General features: G+C 49.3%; 1 protein-coding gene across 2 annotated transcripts in view; it reads left to right on the top strand.

The window, feature by feature from the left end:
- The window catches only part of EMB1135 (RING/FYVE/PHD zinc finger superfamily protein), a 240,192-nt gene that overhangs the window by 104,608 nt on the left and 119,598 nt on the right, over positions 1-15,986 (top strand). For both annotated transcript variants that reach the window (XM_086486114.1, XM_086486118.1), the window contains 3 exons: positions 3,553-3,623; positions 3,705-3,853; positions 3,941-4,034. In XM_086486114.1, coding sequence (XP_086342240.1) covers positions 3,553-3,623; positions 3,705-3,853; positions 3,941-4,034 — 314 coding nt within the window. The remainder of the gene's footprint in view (positions 1-3,552; positions 3,624-3,704; positions 3,854-3,940; positions 4,035-15,986) is intronic.

Raw genomic sequence — 15,986 nt, 5'->3', positions numbered from 1 at the left:
GCATCCAGGTGCAGGGCATAAGAGGGGTGCAGGGCATGTGTCCAGACATCACAGAGGTAGTACTAGCTGAGTGTCTTAAACCTCTAGAGACAACAACTCCCAGATAGACAAGGCCCTCACACGACTGGAGGGCCTCATCGGAGTTCGAGCTTGCTCAGAGACTGTACCCTTCATGTTCTTCGAGATTGAGGGCAAGGGTCGACTTCACAGAGTCTTAGTAGAGGCTCCACAGGTTGCAGAGTTTTGTTTTCAGAGTATCCGAGTAGTGGGCATCTGAGGGAGGACTTGTGTCATCGATCCTGACCCAACTGCTCCGCAGGTGTGCCTTCTTCATGTGTTTGCATTGCAGGTGTTCTAGATCGGAGTTGAGGTACCCACCGGATCACCAGCCAGGTCTTGTCCTCATTGCATCTTCCGCTGCCACCTTTGACATGGTATCAGAGCTCTATGGTGTTACGACCACCTGAGTGCTCGGATATGGCTGATCTGGTGCGGTCTTGGACATGATTGAGAGAGAAGAAGCTTGCTGTTTTTTTCTGGTTTTCTCCAAGTTTGGGGAAGCTTTGGGTATGTGGAGGCCTTGGATCTTCGTCTATGACTTCCCCGTCTTTACCCTTGATTACCCCAACCTCTCTTCATTGAGGGGAAACCGTTGGAGACTTCAGGATGTGTAGCAGTGCTAGATTGCTTTGGTTATCCCAAATGGAGTCGTGTTACCGTGCTTTCCCGCAAGGAGAGCAAGCATGCGGTTGTTGGATCCAGAGGGGGAGCTACTCATTTCCAGCTTCTTCTTCAGAGAGAAGTGTTTGGATGGCAGTAGGATCTTCTTCATCCCTTTTGGAGGAGCTTTCTATGGCTGTGTTGTCTTTGAGGAGATGGATTGGTAGATTTGCTTTGCCTTTGCAAATGCACATCTTCCTTGTAATTGTCGATGGAGCTACCTATTCTATGGGTAGTAGGTTGATGATTTAGTTGCACTCTTGTTCCAGATTGTGGATTATGGATGACAAGAGGGGGATTTCTTCCCGAGTTGAAGCAGGGGATGTTCCATGATTTTTCATTTTCCATCTATGGATGGAAGTTCGAGTTCCGGATTCAGTAGACTCTTGTTTATTCGGTATGCAGCAGTTAAGGTACATGTTCCAGTGCATGTGTTGGACTTGGCTTTGACAGGCAGAGGGGGATACTTCTACCTCCAGAACCACTTCTTGTTTGCTCATCTGACTTCCTTGGATGAGGTTTAGAGGTGGAGCATGTGTTGCTAGACCCTTAGCCAACAATGACAACATTACGAGGAGGTTATGTTGGAGTATGGACCCTTCCTTCTCCATGTTTTCTCCTTTCCCGAGTGGTAGGGTGGCCCTATAGATTTGGTTACTTCCTTGCCCTCTTGTGAGCTTGTCAGTATCAATTGTGGGACAATTTACGATCCTTGTCAGCTAGTCTACACCAGTTTTGGGACAGGTTCACAACCCTTCATGGGCAATGTTTCTTGATGATCGACAACAGATTTGTCGAGATCCTTTGGATGATAAGTTTGCATGTAGTGGCGGCAATTAGTGGGGACATCTAGTTTCTACTCCGCAGTCAGTAACATTTGGATGCTTCTTCCATACATCTCTCTGGAGAGTTCCAACAGCCCTTCTTCAGGTGCAGATTTGGCCACGGCTGGCTAGTATAGCAGGTTCTTCCTTTGCAGTTTTTTGCCCAGTTTTCTGGCATGTTACAAATCAGCCCCAGTGTCCTTCACGGGCTAGTTCCCCGAGCCGGTTCCTTTATTCTCCCCTTGAGTATTGCAATCATGTTGTGTATTGGATATTGATTGCACAGTTTATTTGTGGGTATGTTCTTTTCAGCACAAGTACAAAGGACAGTTTTCTGATGAAGGTTTTAAGGAAGCAAGTTACAACAATGGCAGTATATGTGCTATTCCGAGTCTGTATGCAGTTTGGCATATTGTATTGGATTGTACCGACTGGTTTGATCTTGGCAGATGCAGAGATATGGTGGACATTTGGTTTGATCTCAGGGAGTTTGCTTGAGTAGCTAGGTCTTTTTGGACCCTGACGGCTTCTATGGCAAACATGATCCTCAGGCTACAACCTTTCAGATCTTCCTATTCTTCGCAATCCGAGTTTACCGGTGGTGTGATTCTCTCTGAGTCTCGAGTTTCATGAGATTCAGGCTTTGCTTTTCATTTTCATAGGAAGCAGTTTTACTCTACGTTGTCTCATATTTCTTTATGGTGGTAGTTATTCTCTTTTCCCGGAATTGAGCGGGAGGGGGACTTCCTCTCTTTGGGGAAGCTCTTAGCTTTAGCTCTTGAGCTTTCAGTGTTAGTGTTTGCTCTATTTCAACGTGGGTTGAGTCACTTGCTACCTCGGAGCGTACTTTTGAGGATACTTCTCTTTCAGAGGGGGCTTCCAGGTTATTATCTTTTGACGACTATCGGTGCTCCATTGAACGAAGTACTATGTTACAGTATTACATCTAGTCCTAGTTGCAGATACGCAAAGTGCCATGCCACGGAGGACCCTTACACTTGGATGGTCACGACCCTTCGCTCAAGAGACATGCCTCTTCGCCAAAAGCCACACTCCTTCGACGATTGGTAACACCCCTTCACTCTACGGTTGCGACTCTTCGTCCAATGGTTGCAACTCTTCGCCGAAAGGATGTGTCTTTACGTCTAAAGTCGCGCCTCTTCACCATGAGACGTGTTGTTTCATTTGTGTCTCTTCGTCTCCTATATAAGGAGCCTATTGTACTTAGTTGCATTCATTCAATCAATCAAACACACATTCAGTCTCTTGAGTCTCACTTTGATCTTAAGTATGAAGTTTTAAATCTGAGTTATAGGATTAGCACCAGTAATCCTCACACATACAGCTTCCAAGAGGTTGATCGTGTTGTTTCTTGGAGGGTAACGGCTGCCCATTGCAGAGGAGAGATGTATGCACATCTTTTGCCACAGCTGTCAGCTGTTCCCATCCATTGTCCGCTGCCAGATTCAACACAAACAAGCTCACAAGGGTGCTAAACCAAGGTTTTGTAGGCTTTCCTAGGCTAAGGGTGGGTTTGGGGCACACAAAGCCGATTTGCAAGTGACAGCCTTTACTGCAAAGTCAATTTGATATCAAGGGTAGATGAAGCAAATTCATGAAAGTATTGTTGAGTTATATGAAAATGCTTTTGGACATACACCTATCGCTTGATATTGCTTGTGTGTTCAAATTTCATCATATCACTGTAAGTTCACTGTTATTAGAATTCCACCATCTTCAAAGTTGCCTAGGTAGATCGCCAATTGACTGGGTAGTGCTGTACATGCTTATGTCAAATTTTGAGACCAAGCAGTTGTGATTTGCTATTCTGAGTATAGAACACGACAACTGGATTCCATGCACTCGCTCATGCCAATCAGAATTTCTTAAAGACGCCTCTCAAGCATGGTCAGTTATTGATGATCTTGAGTTGGCGAAAGTATTGCTTATGATTTATTGGTTGGTTATACTTCAAGTAGGTTTGATGGCTTATGATTGGCCTTTGCAGCTGAATCCGATGCAGAATCTGGAGAAAGCATGGAGGGCTCCAAAACCTGCAGAATATGCTGCTCAGAAGATGTGTGTAAATGGATTTTTTTCATTTTTTACATGTTGTAATAGTGAAAGTCATTCATAGACGAATATCACTGTCTTTATCAGTCCAGCAAACTCTCCATTGAATGCCAAGATTGTGAAGCCTCAGTGCATTATGTGTGCATCCCTTTGACATCAACTGGTCCTTGTTCCGAATGGAGATGTCCTCCATGCGATGAAGCCCAGCGCATGTATATCAATCAACTCCAGGTGAGGTAATCAAGAGCTTCTCTAACTAATAGTGCTTACAATGTGCACAAACACTCGAGGCCTTGCTTGATGGGCAATGTTTGTTTTTGCAGGTATGAAAGAGCACTAGAAAGAAAGCTAAAGTGCTTGGATGCTATAAGGTCATTTGAGCTGCCAAACAATCCACTAGATGACATGATTGACCAGGTAACTAAATGCATATCTAAGCGTCTTTTTCTGAGTAGAGGAACAACTCATTTCTCTCTAATTTAGCCAAATGAAAATGGCGTATGTGATCCCTTTTGGTGATTGGTGCTAGTAATTTAGACAAGTGGAAAAGCTCTAGTTTAAAAGGAGCTTGCTTTGATTGAAGTGCTTTGGTTTTTCTTTGGGGGGGGGAGGGGGAGTTCAATTATTTCCATGAGAAACATCTCAAGGGCACCTCAAGTCTTAAGTCAAGAATCTTGATTACAACAGACATGATCTATCTCCCTGGAATCTTGATTGCAACAGCTGGCATTCCAGGGAGATAGATCATGTTGGTATGCAGAAATGGCATCTTGGTTTCAATTACATGGCTTTAGTATGGATCGGCTACCCCCATTTCAGTACTCTCTGGATGCACTCTCCATCTCCCTCACTAGGGCAGAGATTACCAGGCTCATCAGACAGGATTTGATTCAGTTGTATACGAAGAGGACATGGATACAACCTACGCGTACGAAGATGACTTTCTATAGAGAGCATCTTCTCCAACTCACGGAGGATGGTTTTGTGATCAGACTAGGATACATGGACACTTATCTATCCCACGGGATACGATGTGCTATTGGTCAGATACGCACATCCTCACATCAGCTAGAGATCGAGATAGGCAGATTTAGAGGAGTACCCGTTGAGTCCAGGCTTTGTCAGGTGTGCCAGATAGAGCGAGAGAGCGAGCTACATTACATATGTCACTGTCCAGTATACTATGAGATACAAGGCCGCTTTCACTATCTATTCAGAGAGGGTTTTGGGCCACTTTCTAGAGTCATGAGATACCAGGATCAGAGATGCCTCGGATTATACTTACTAGAGATTCGCAAACATAGAGGACCTCTTGAAGAGGGGCACAAAGAGAGAGATTCAGCAACAGCGGAAGATTACAGATTTCTTTCAGTTCACAGACAGAAAAGTCCGAGCAGCCCCATCAACATAACAACACCAGAGGCATCAGAGGCATACTGCTTGATTGGGCGATAGAGTTGGGGCGGTCACGTCGCCCACGGATGAGGGGGCCCTCTCGACATCGATGCAAATTGATCCATACCATATTGGCGCGACATAGGAGCCGTCCAGCAGAGTGCCTACCCTGGAGGACATTGAATCTCTATAGCCTTTTGGATACCTAATGTATATGTATATGATGCCTCGACTATCAGAGAGCTCCATTGTTCCTCCCCCCCCCCCCCCCCCCCCCCCCCCCCCCCCTTGTATTCCCTTTGTATCAGCTTTCACCCCACCCCTACCCACTATTTTCTTTTCAGTTCTTTGTACTTTTCGTACCCAGACCTGGTATTAGATTCACCACATGTAACCTTTTGGTCTCATAGGTCATTTTGGCCTTTTGAAGACGTTAATATTACATTTCATTTCATTTCATCTCTCTCTCTCTCTCTCTCTCTCTCTCTCTCTCTCTCTCTCTCTCTTTTTGTAATGTCAGATTTGAATTACTAATGGGAAACCTCAAAACGAGGAAAACCTATAGAAAATATTACACACATTAAATCAGAAATAGTCAAAGAAGAGCTTATAATGACTATAGGGGAGCTCGTCCAAGTCATAGGCAACTTGAAGAGATTGTCGAAGAGACGTTTTGAAGAAGGAAAAATACTCCACTTGAATTTGCTGAAACATGAGGAAATTACGTGCTCTCCACACTGTACATAGCACCCAGAATCTAACCTAGCCGAAAAAGTATGTGTATGGACGAAGCAAGGGCGGAAGCACTCCAAAAATCCAGAAAAATTGACCAAAAGGTGTCCCAAGGAAACGCGTGCGAAGAGTTGTAGAGATGCAGTCCACAAATTGTTGCATACAAGAACAAGGCCACAATAAATGTGCAATATTCTCAATGTCCGCACCACAACGAACACATCTCGAAGAGGCCAATCTTCTGGAGCGCATTAATTTGCAAGTTGGGAGAACCCCCATGATGCATCTCCACACAAATAATCTCTCCTTTCGAGGCAGTTTAGCATGCCACACTTTCATAACTTTACTCCGCCACCATGTAGCACCATTCCATACCTTATTACAGTGCTCTTGTATCAAGGAAGATGATTGGAAATCACAATACACCTTCTTTGCAAATAACAAGATGATCCAAGAACCAACGTAATGCAAATCACAGATTTGATCCTCCTCATCCAGCGGCGGAATGGGAGATACGGAGTCACCAAGATCCTTAATGGTGTTCTACATGCGCCTATAGTGCATCTCAAGCTCAAAAGTATGTTTAAACGAGAGCTCCTGTCCATCATCGTCTATCACATCTATTATCCTTTCAATACCTTTCTAGGAGAGAAAATAAGCCTGTCTAGGAGAGCACTAAACAAGAGTCTGATAAAAAACCCGACTCAATGCAAACTCTCCAATCGAAGTGAATAACAAAGTAGCCTTTCTTGTTGTAACATGAGAGCACAAATGTAGAATACACCACAACGCTTTGGAGTATACAACTTATCCATCGCGAGCAATCGCAGACCTTTTTTGTGAGAACAAGTAGACCAAAAGTGCTCTAAAATCTGAGACATGAAGGCCCGAAGACGACAAGGTGGCCAATGCAACAATGGCAAGAAAAATTGCATATATGCCACCAAGATGGACTAACTATTCTGAGTCTTATATGCAACGGCCAAGTGGACAATTTACATTAGTGCAATTTAAACCTCAGTTTATTTTCAACCCAATTGGCATTGTTGACTGACCAAGCCAGCGGGTATCCAAGATGCCTCACAATTTGATCAAACTTCACTATCTTACCCGGCCATAAAATAGAGTGCCAATCCATTTGATGCAACGATAACAATTTAGATTTTTTGAAGTTCACTTGCAGACTTATAGCCAACCCATAAACATGTAGAGCTTCCATTATACATCGAACATCATCAGGTTGATTTCTAGGCCAAAACATGGAGTCATCCACAACGCTTGCGCCACAAAATGATCATGAGATGGCAATTCCAATCCATGTAAATGGCTCACAGTGCTTTAAAAGCACTTACTGAATGTCTGGCCGACTTGGTCAGTAAACTCCAATTGGAGTCATCAATTCAACATAAATTGAACAAATCATTGGTGGCAATCTTTATCAGACTAGTTTCACAACTCCCACATGAGTGGTTACATACTGAGTCTACATGACTTTCGACTGATCTTTCTCTAGCGTTTCGTAAGCTTAAATCGAAATGGTTCATAGTTGGTTTAGGTAAAGCATCTAACCGGCATCTCTTATCTGCAAAAAGCTTGCCTTTGAAGCAGCTAAAAACCGCCTCAAAGGTGGTGAGTTCTGCTACATTGAAGAAGATCTGGATATTATTATCCAGAGGACGCGCAAAAGTATGACTGAAATAGGATTTTTTTTTTTCCCAAGAAAAAGATCCTTCTATTAGTTAATGAAAACTGCCCATAGGGCTACATCCACCTCTGCAAGAGAGGGCTACAACAAGCATGATGGGAAGACTCTCCCAATGAAAAAACAGCATATATACAATGGGGCTAAATCAAGAAATGGGAGGAGGGAAGAGCCACACAGGTGGACAGTAGTGCCATCTGAGCACCCCCTGGACCATGGTGTAGAAAGGCCCAGGGCGCCAGAGTCGAAGGAAAGCCTCGCAGCGCTCCCGCATGCGGTCGGAGCTGCCCTGTAGTCCCTCAAGCTGTCCTCTGAGAGTATGGATCAGCTCTAGCCAAAAGTCACGAACAGTCTCTGCTGGTGGCACAGGGCGAGCCTCAAAGATGCGGAAACAACGGGCCCGCTAGATGAACCAAAGAGCTAGGCCGTTGATGAGCTCCCCAGCACTCCTCTCTCTCACTGCACCACTCCTGTGGAGTAAGGTCTGTAGCAGGCTGGAGTGCAGGTCGCCCCCCCTGTATCACTATCATCCTGCTGTTGGAAGATAGCTCAAACTCTAGTGCCGGGCCCGGGAGGGTGGACCAAGCCGCTGCCCCCCAAGTGTACTGTCGAGCCCCGGAGAGGGCACGCATCAGCCGAAGAACTCGTAGCCACACCTGCTGGGCCGAAGGACAGTCCCAAAGACAGTGTCGCTGACTCTCCACCAACTGGTCACAGGCTGTACATGCGGCCGAGAGACCACTATGCACAAGCCAGCTCCCTACTGCTGTGGCTCTGTGTGCAACCAACCACTGGAACAAAGTGACGCGCCTCGGCTGTCTGGAGTCCCACAGCCTCTGCCAAAAAGCTACCAATAACTCAACTCTGAGACCCTCCTCCTGCCAATGACGTGCTGCAGCGGGGCGGGCCTCTCTCTGCGCTGCAAGTATATGACGTCCAAGCCGAACAGTGTACTGAAAGAAAGGGACTCCTGGGCGGTCTGCAGAAGAGAAGGGGTCCCTCCATAGCCACTCACCAGGATCCCACTGTACTCGTGCCAGTGGACACCACTCCCAAGCCCATAGCCTCCAGTGTCCTCGAGATCTGCTGGGTCAAGATCTATGACGCAAGTCCTCCCACAGATGCCCACAACTCGGATCCTCTGGAAACAGCACTTTGCTACCTGCGGGGCCTCTACTGTAACTCGCTGTACTCGTCCCCCACCCTGAAGCTCAAAGAACAGGGTTGGGACAGTCTCTGAACAAGCCGTGACTGAGATGAGAACCTCCAGTCGTGTGAAGGCTCCCATCCATCGGGGTGCTACAAGCTCGAGAGGCGTGAGCCACTCAGCTGGAACTGACTCTGAGATGTCCTGATACATGCTCTGAACCCCTCTCATGCCCTGTAGCTGGACACCCTGCACCTCCTCTGACAAACCTGTGAACTCTAGCCAGTCACCTAGAGAGCGCGCTGGACCTGCTGCCATGGGACCCCATGAAACATGAGGCCTACTCCCAACCAGGTGGCCTCTCTGAGTGCTAACCATGGGGTTCCAGACGAGGGGCTGCCGTAGGCGCTCCTCCGTGCATGTCGGTTGTCTCTGCTCTAGGCCACGCCGTAAGAGCTCCCAAGAGCGAAGCAAACTTACAGCGAATCGGTCCTCCAGTCTCCTGCTCAAACCAACTCGGCGCAACTCTGTAAAGATCCATCTGGTCGAAGGTTGCCAAGGGCCTCCTGACTGAGGCACCCTTGCACGAAGCCTCTGCAGCAAGAACTCTTTCGAGGGCTCCTCGCCTGGAAGAAGTCCTCTGACGACGAACTTCCCAAGAAGGGCTCTGCTCTGCTGTGCTGGATCAATGATCCCAAGCCCTCCTGGAGAACAAGGAAGTGTGATGACCGACCAAGCCACCTTGGCTCGGGCAACCTGAGTGTCGCGACCAGACCAAAGGAAGTTCCTGATCAGCCTCTCTACCTGGTTGATACAAGAACTCGAGAAGATCCAGCAAGAAGTGATGTACCACATAGTTGCCAACAACACCTGGTTGGCAACTGCTACTCTACCAGCCAGCGAAAGTTGTGCTGAGCTCCAGTGGAACAGCTTTCTCCTGATGGACAGGAGAAGAGGAGCAATCTGCTGCTTGGGGGACAAATCCAAACCAACCTGACAACCCAAGTATCGAATTGCAGTCCCTCGGGGAATCCAACTAAAACCCTCTCCTAGCATCCACTCTGGCACAGGAGCACTACCAACCGAGAAAGCCACTGTCCTTCTCCAGTTGATCAATGCGCCCGATGCAGAGCAGAAGGTCTCAAGAGCCTGCCCACACCTGTGTAAATTGGCCTCCTGGCCCTTTAAGTACAAGGCTGAGTCGTTGGCAAACTTAGCGTCCAGAAGCTCATCTCCTCGTATCGGGAGTGCTAAGCCCCTCAAACCAACCTGCTGTGACACCAAAAATTTGCTCATCGCCTCCGCATAGAACAAAAAGAGAAAGGGGGCAAGAGGACAACCCTGTCTGACCGATCGTGTGAGCATGAAGCGCTCACCTCTACCTCCTTCCAAAAGCACCTGACTGTGAGCCTGCCTGTACAAAGCCGACACCCCTCTGATCCAAGCATTTGAAAAGCCCATCCTGTGAAGCGTGCCCTCTAGAAAGTCCCAGTCAACTCTGTCGTATGCCTTCTCAAAATCGAGAAGAAGAATCACAAGGTCCTCCCCACGGAGACGTGCCAGGGGAGAAGCCTCCCAGAAAGTGAAGATGTTGTCAAGGATACTGCGTTCCTTGACAAAACCTGTCTGAGTCCCATGTATAAGGCTCTCCAAAAGTGGCTGAATCCTCAAACTCAGAGGCTAAGCTGAGCTAGGCCTAAGGCCACTCTGTCTGCCGGTAGAGCCTGGCTGTCCATGCCCTCTGTCCAAAGAGCCTCTACCCTCTCTCTGAGTGTTGTGTCCAATAAGACCCGCTCTGGGATGCGAAGCATCGTGCTCCCACTCCTCTGCCTGTCTGCCACTGTGAGGATCACTGGTGCATGGTCCAAAAAGGATGTCCCTGCCAGGATGCCCACTGATCCCCCCAAGTCACTGAAGTGGTCACTAGTGTAGAAGCGATCTATCCGTGATAGATTCACTCCTCCCACTCTGCGGTCTGATCTAGAGAAGGCAAGACTCTCTGGAGGCCTCACAAAGCCAGAATGCTGCCATGTATCCGAGACCCTCAAGGTCATACACAACCTCTCCCAAGCTGCTAACTCGACTCCATGCACAGTAGCATGGCTGCCTCCGATCCTGTCAGAAGGGTCCTCCAACATGTTGAAGGCCCCTCCTACACACCAATGGTCAACCTGTGGCAAAGACTCAACAATCTGTGACCAAAACTCTGCACGAGCACTCGCCACATTGGGCGCATAGATGTTCAGGAAGCCCACAAGGCCACCCTGAACCTGCAAAGTAATCCACTGAGCACTGCCTGGCACAATAATCCCTTTGCCCACAATGGCCTGCTGCAATGAGTCCGCAATAGTCATACATACCCCACCCTGGATGCCTCCAGGTCCAAAAGCAGCTGACCAAAAGGTATCATAACCATAGTTACCGGGGAACGCCCCCTAGCCCCCGTTCCGGGGGGCAGTTCCCTTCCCGAACGTTCCAGAACGTCCCGGAATGTCTGACGTTCTGGGTGGCCGGTTCAGGGGCAAACCGGAACGGCCATTCCAGAACGTTCCGAAACGCCCCCTGACCGTTCCGGAATGCCCCTGGAATGGCCAACGGCTACAAACAAATTTGGCAAAAATTGAAAAAATTGAAGTAAATGTTTGGGCTTCTTTTGAAAGTGTGCAAGGCCTCGAGGACTCATAAAATGCACCCCCCTCCCCCTTTCTATTCACAAGCTAATCCTCAAGGCTCAAGCTCTCTCCCTCTCACTCTCAAGATCTCTCCCTCTCAAGACTCACTCTCTCAAGGCTCAAGGCTTCAAGCCTTCAAGCTCTTTTCCTCTCCCTCCCACTCTCTCAAATCTCTCCCTCTCCATCTCTCTCTCTCCCTCTCTCTCTCTCTCTCTCTCTCTCTCTCTCTCTCTCTCTCTCTCTCTCTCATCATCTAGTCATAGCAAGGTTGAATGGTTTTCAAAACGAGTTTTTTGTGAGTATTAGAGTCAAAGCACTCTAATACTCCTTGTATTTAAACACAAGGAGCTAAAAATTGCACTATTTGGGTGTTTTTTATACCTCCCGTTCCGCGACGTTCCTGTTCCGGACCCCTAGCCGTTCCCCCGTTCCGCGGGGATCCCGTTGCCGTTCCTGTTCCGCGTTCCGGGTAACTATGATCATAACGTCCACGCAAAATCTGACCAGAGCGCCGGATGCGGCTCTCAGACAAATGGTGCTCCTGAAGCATAAGGAGATCAATCTCTCCTCCCACAAGGCAACGCTGAAGCTACTGCCGCAATCGGCCCTGCTGTCGCTGAAACTGGGGCCGACCTAATCCCTGCACGTTCCATGAGGCGATCCTCATGGGGAGCGAGAGAGAATAGATGCTGCAGCAGCAGCAAGACGGGCTATCTTCGAGGCAGGCTTGGATGGGGAGTAATCCGCATCCGAGCGTCCTCTAGATAGGCGAGCCTGTAGTGAGTGCCTGGCCCAAGCCCAAGCAGAGCGAGCCGAGCGTAAAGCAACCTCCTCTGTCCAGGAGTCCTCATGTATGTATACATAGCAAGGCAAACACTGTGTATCAGCAAAAAAGTACACCACAATGTGCCTACATCCTGCTGAGTCTGGGGGTGTCACCGCAAACTTGGCCAGTGGCCATAAAGTCTGCAGCAAATCTGTAACTCCAAGTTCTCCCATGTGGTGAGAGAACTCGAGAACCTGTGTATGCAACCATCCCACCACGGAGTCGAGGGACCACTCTATCTCGGTCCTACCGCAGAGACGCAAGGAGAAACCAACTGCTGAGTCCAAGGTCTCTGTCTCCCTAGCGGGGAGGAACAGAGCGTGGACCCTGAAGGAGGCTGCCTCGTGGTCTGCTGCGGAATCGCCGAGAAAGCGAGTGAATCCGTAATCGAAGAAGTCCCATCGGCGTCAGAGGTCAATGCTCGTCAGACCACGAGGGATAGTTGCAAGGAAGGATGTCTGAATCTGCAAAGGGGGCCGCAAGAAGGGCTGACCCTCTCTCGCTAGGCGACTCGTGGCAAAAGCGCTGCCAAGAGATCTCCTAGCCGCCGGCGAGGGACCAGTCTCCTGAGTCGACTGTGGTACTGAAGCAGGAGGAGGGGGAGAAGGAGCTGGGGGGGGGCGGAGGAGAAGAGAAGCGGGGTGGGACGACAGAGACAGGGGGGCGAGGTGGGGAGTGGGCGGGAGCAAAGGGCGGGGGAGGGGATGAGGAGGAAGAGGGGAAATCTGAAGGTGGAGGGGCTGGCGAGGGTGAAACGGAAGAGAAGGCTGGCGTAGGAGGCTCCTCCTGCTCAAGAGGACCAAAGCGGTTCCCCGTGGGAACCCACTGCTGCTGAGTAGGCACTTGAGGGCCACTCTGAGTGCCAGACTGACGCTGTGGCCCCTGGCGTCGACGTCCACGGGCCTGCTGCCACCCCTGCTCCGCTGGAGCCCCAGGCTCGGAGCGTGGCTCAGAATCTGTGCGCTGTGTCGCTGGCTGAGGCTGCGGCCCAGCCTTGGCAGGCTGGGACTGAGGCTGAGGTGCAGGTCGTGGTCTCCTCCGTGGACAGGCCTTCGCTAGGTGGCCCATCTGTCTGCAAATGAAGCACTGGTTCGGGAGACCCGAGTACTCAACAATCTGCCTAAATCAACCCCCACTCACCCGAGGCAAAAGGATGACCTTTGGGAGCGTGTGGGTATCTCTGACCAAAACTCGAACCGAAGGGATGCCGGCCGCCTTGGCAGCTACTGATGCTGCCGTACGAGGTGTCTCCAGAACAGTCCCGATGGCGGAGCCAATCTTGGAGAGCAGTGGAAGGTACTCCCTCCGTAAACCCGGAAAGCAGACTGAGATGGGGATGTCTGCCTCCTCTACGAGCACATCTGAAGTTGGGTCAAAACCGTGTCGCCACTGTCGAAAGTGGGCGCGTGATGCTCGGATAGCCAGTGGACTCATAGCTATGACCTTGGAGGCCATCTCGGAAGTCTCGAACTCGATCTGGTAGTACCCCCGTCCGAGGATCTGGACATCCAAAATCTTGCCCACCTCTGCGAGAAGGCGGGCCTGGAGAAGGTCACGCCGCTCTCCACTGCTGGGTCGGGTCCCGAGAATCTTGCAGATGACTGAGGTCGCTTGCAGACGCTCTACCTCATCGGCTAGGCTCGCTTGCTCTGTCGGTGAGAGAGCAGGTCGAATGGAGGGCTCAGCGGTGTCGGGCGAGGGGGCTTCGGAGGAGTCCCTCTGAGGTGGAGCATGAGCCTCCAGTAGTGTCTGCTGCTCTGAAGGAGAAGGGCGGATGAGAAGGCCAACGCTTGAGAGCTCGGCAAGGAGAAACCAACTGAGAATCCACTGCCAGGCAATTCAAACGAGGCCTTCGGAGGAGGGGGGGCGTGGGGCGTGGGGCTAAGGGGCTGGAGCGGCGAGGCAGCGGGCAGCGAACAAAAAGGGGGGGCAGCGGGCGGGGCTGCACTGTGGCTGGGCTGTGCGCAGGCTGGGTGTAAGCTCAGCAGCGCGCGTGGACAGACAGCGCGCAGGCAGGGGCAGCGCGAGGGCGAGGGCGAGGGCGAAGGGGGGGCTATGGCGCGGGGGAGCAGGAGCAGGCGGGGGGGGGGGGGGGGGGGGGGGAACGCGTAGGAGCAGCAGCGAGCCCACTTCGACATACCCGAACCCTAGTTCTTTATGTGGGACGACTGAAATAGGATTTCAAGGGGATAAAACCAAACTTCCCATCCTATTTCTTACCTTTAAAAGTATTAAAAATAAATTTCGTTGGATGTCAGATGCTTCCAATTGCAAGTTACAAAATATGTCACTGAAGGATTTAATTTGATTTTTGATGAGCTCAAAAAACATATGTGCTACTAAAGAAAACATGTTAGAACGCTTCTTAAAGGTGGACATTCATCCCTTTTTGGCGATTGGTAACACGTCTGATGTAATCTTAAACTTCCCTTCTGCCATTTATTCAGTATATACTGCTGATATTACCCAATGCTAATAAAATATCCCTCTAGTTGGAGAATTTGGTCTCATGAATGTATTGAAATTTCTCACCGATTTGGCCTTCTCCAATAAGCCAAAGACGGGTTTTCTCGCATGTCCTTTGTTAAGATAGCTAGGTGGGTAAAGAAAGTAAGCAAGGCCTCTCCTCTTCACATGAATAGTATGCATTCCTGCTGCCGCTTGCATTCCGCCACTAGGCACTGTCCTTGCTAGGTTTTCACCTGCTAGGGTTTCCCTCCCCTACACTCACTCACTTCCGTTCACTTCTTTCACTCACTCACACACATTCTCATCCTCACATACATATTCTTTTCAAACCCCCCTTCTTTCGTGCATCCACATTTCGTCACACACGCACGTGCGCGCGCGCACACATATTTTTTTTTGTAAATCTGCTTTGATAAATTCACAATTGGGAAACCTCAAAGCCAAGAAAACCCATGGAAAGAAAGGGATACAAAACACGGAGCACTATGAGGCTCCGAAAGCTAGAAACAATCAAAATAAATCCTGTAGGTATCAAGAGTGATGTCTTCAGCGTCATAGGCAAAATGCAGGGCTTGACCAAGAGATAATTTGAAATAGGGAAAGGGGTCAACAAAAGTGCCCTGGAACATTAAGGAGTTCCTATTATGCCAGATGGCCCTCATAGTCCAAAATCCGACCCAGGTGAAGAAGACCGCAAACTGAGATTGTGTCGAGTATATTTTGCATATTCCATACCAATGATGACATTCGCGAGGTTATCAGTAATTTGACGTCCCGGAATGAAGCCGTATTGAGATTGATGCAAGCCTTCATGCAGAAAGCACTTGAGTCTGTTAGCAAGCATTTTTGCCATTAACTTATATACCACAGGCATAAGCGTAATAGGCAGCCAATGTGAGAATTCTTCACACAATGCATGCTTTTTTTTTTCTGAGAAAAAGATCCTTCTATTAGTTAATGAAAACTGCCCATAGGGCTACATCCACCTCTGCAAGAGAGGGCTACAATAAGCATGATGGGGAGACTCTCCCAATGAAAAAACAGCATATATACAATGAGGCTAAATCAAGAGATGGGAGGAGGGCAGAGCCACACAGGTGGACAGTAGTGCCATCTTAGCACCCCCTGGACTATGGTGTAGAAAGGCCCAAGGCGCCAAAGTCGAAGGAAAGCCTCGCGGCGCTCCTGCATGCGGTCGGAGCTACCCTGTAGTCCCTCAAGTTGTCCTCTGAGAGTATGGATCAGCTCTAGCGAAAAGTCACGAACAGTCTCTGCTGGTGGCACAGGGCGAGCCTCAAAGATGCGGAAACAGCGGGCCCGCTAGATGAACCAAAGTGTCAGGCCACTGATGAGCTCCCAACACTCCTCTCTCTCACTGCACCATGCCTGTGGAGTAAGCTCTGTAGCAGGCTGAAGTGTAGGTCGC

This window comes from Adiantum capillus-veneris, chromosome 2 (genome assembly GCF_014529385.1).
Source record: "Adiantum capillus-veneris isolate H3 chromosome 2, ASM1452938v2, whole genome shotgun sequence".
NCBI classification, from domain to species: Eukaryota; Viridiplantae; Streptophyta; class Polypodiopsida; order Polypodiales; family Pteridaceae; genus Adiantum; species Adiantum capillus-veneris.
Note: the sequence above shows the minus strand (reverse complement) of the source record. Positions and strands in the feature narration are given on the sequence as shown.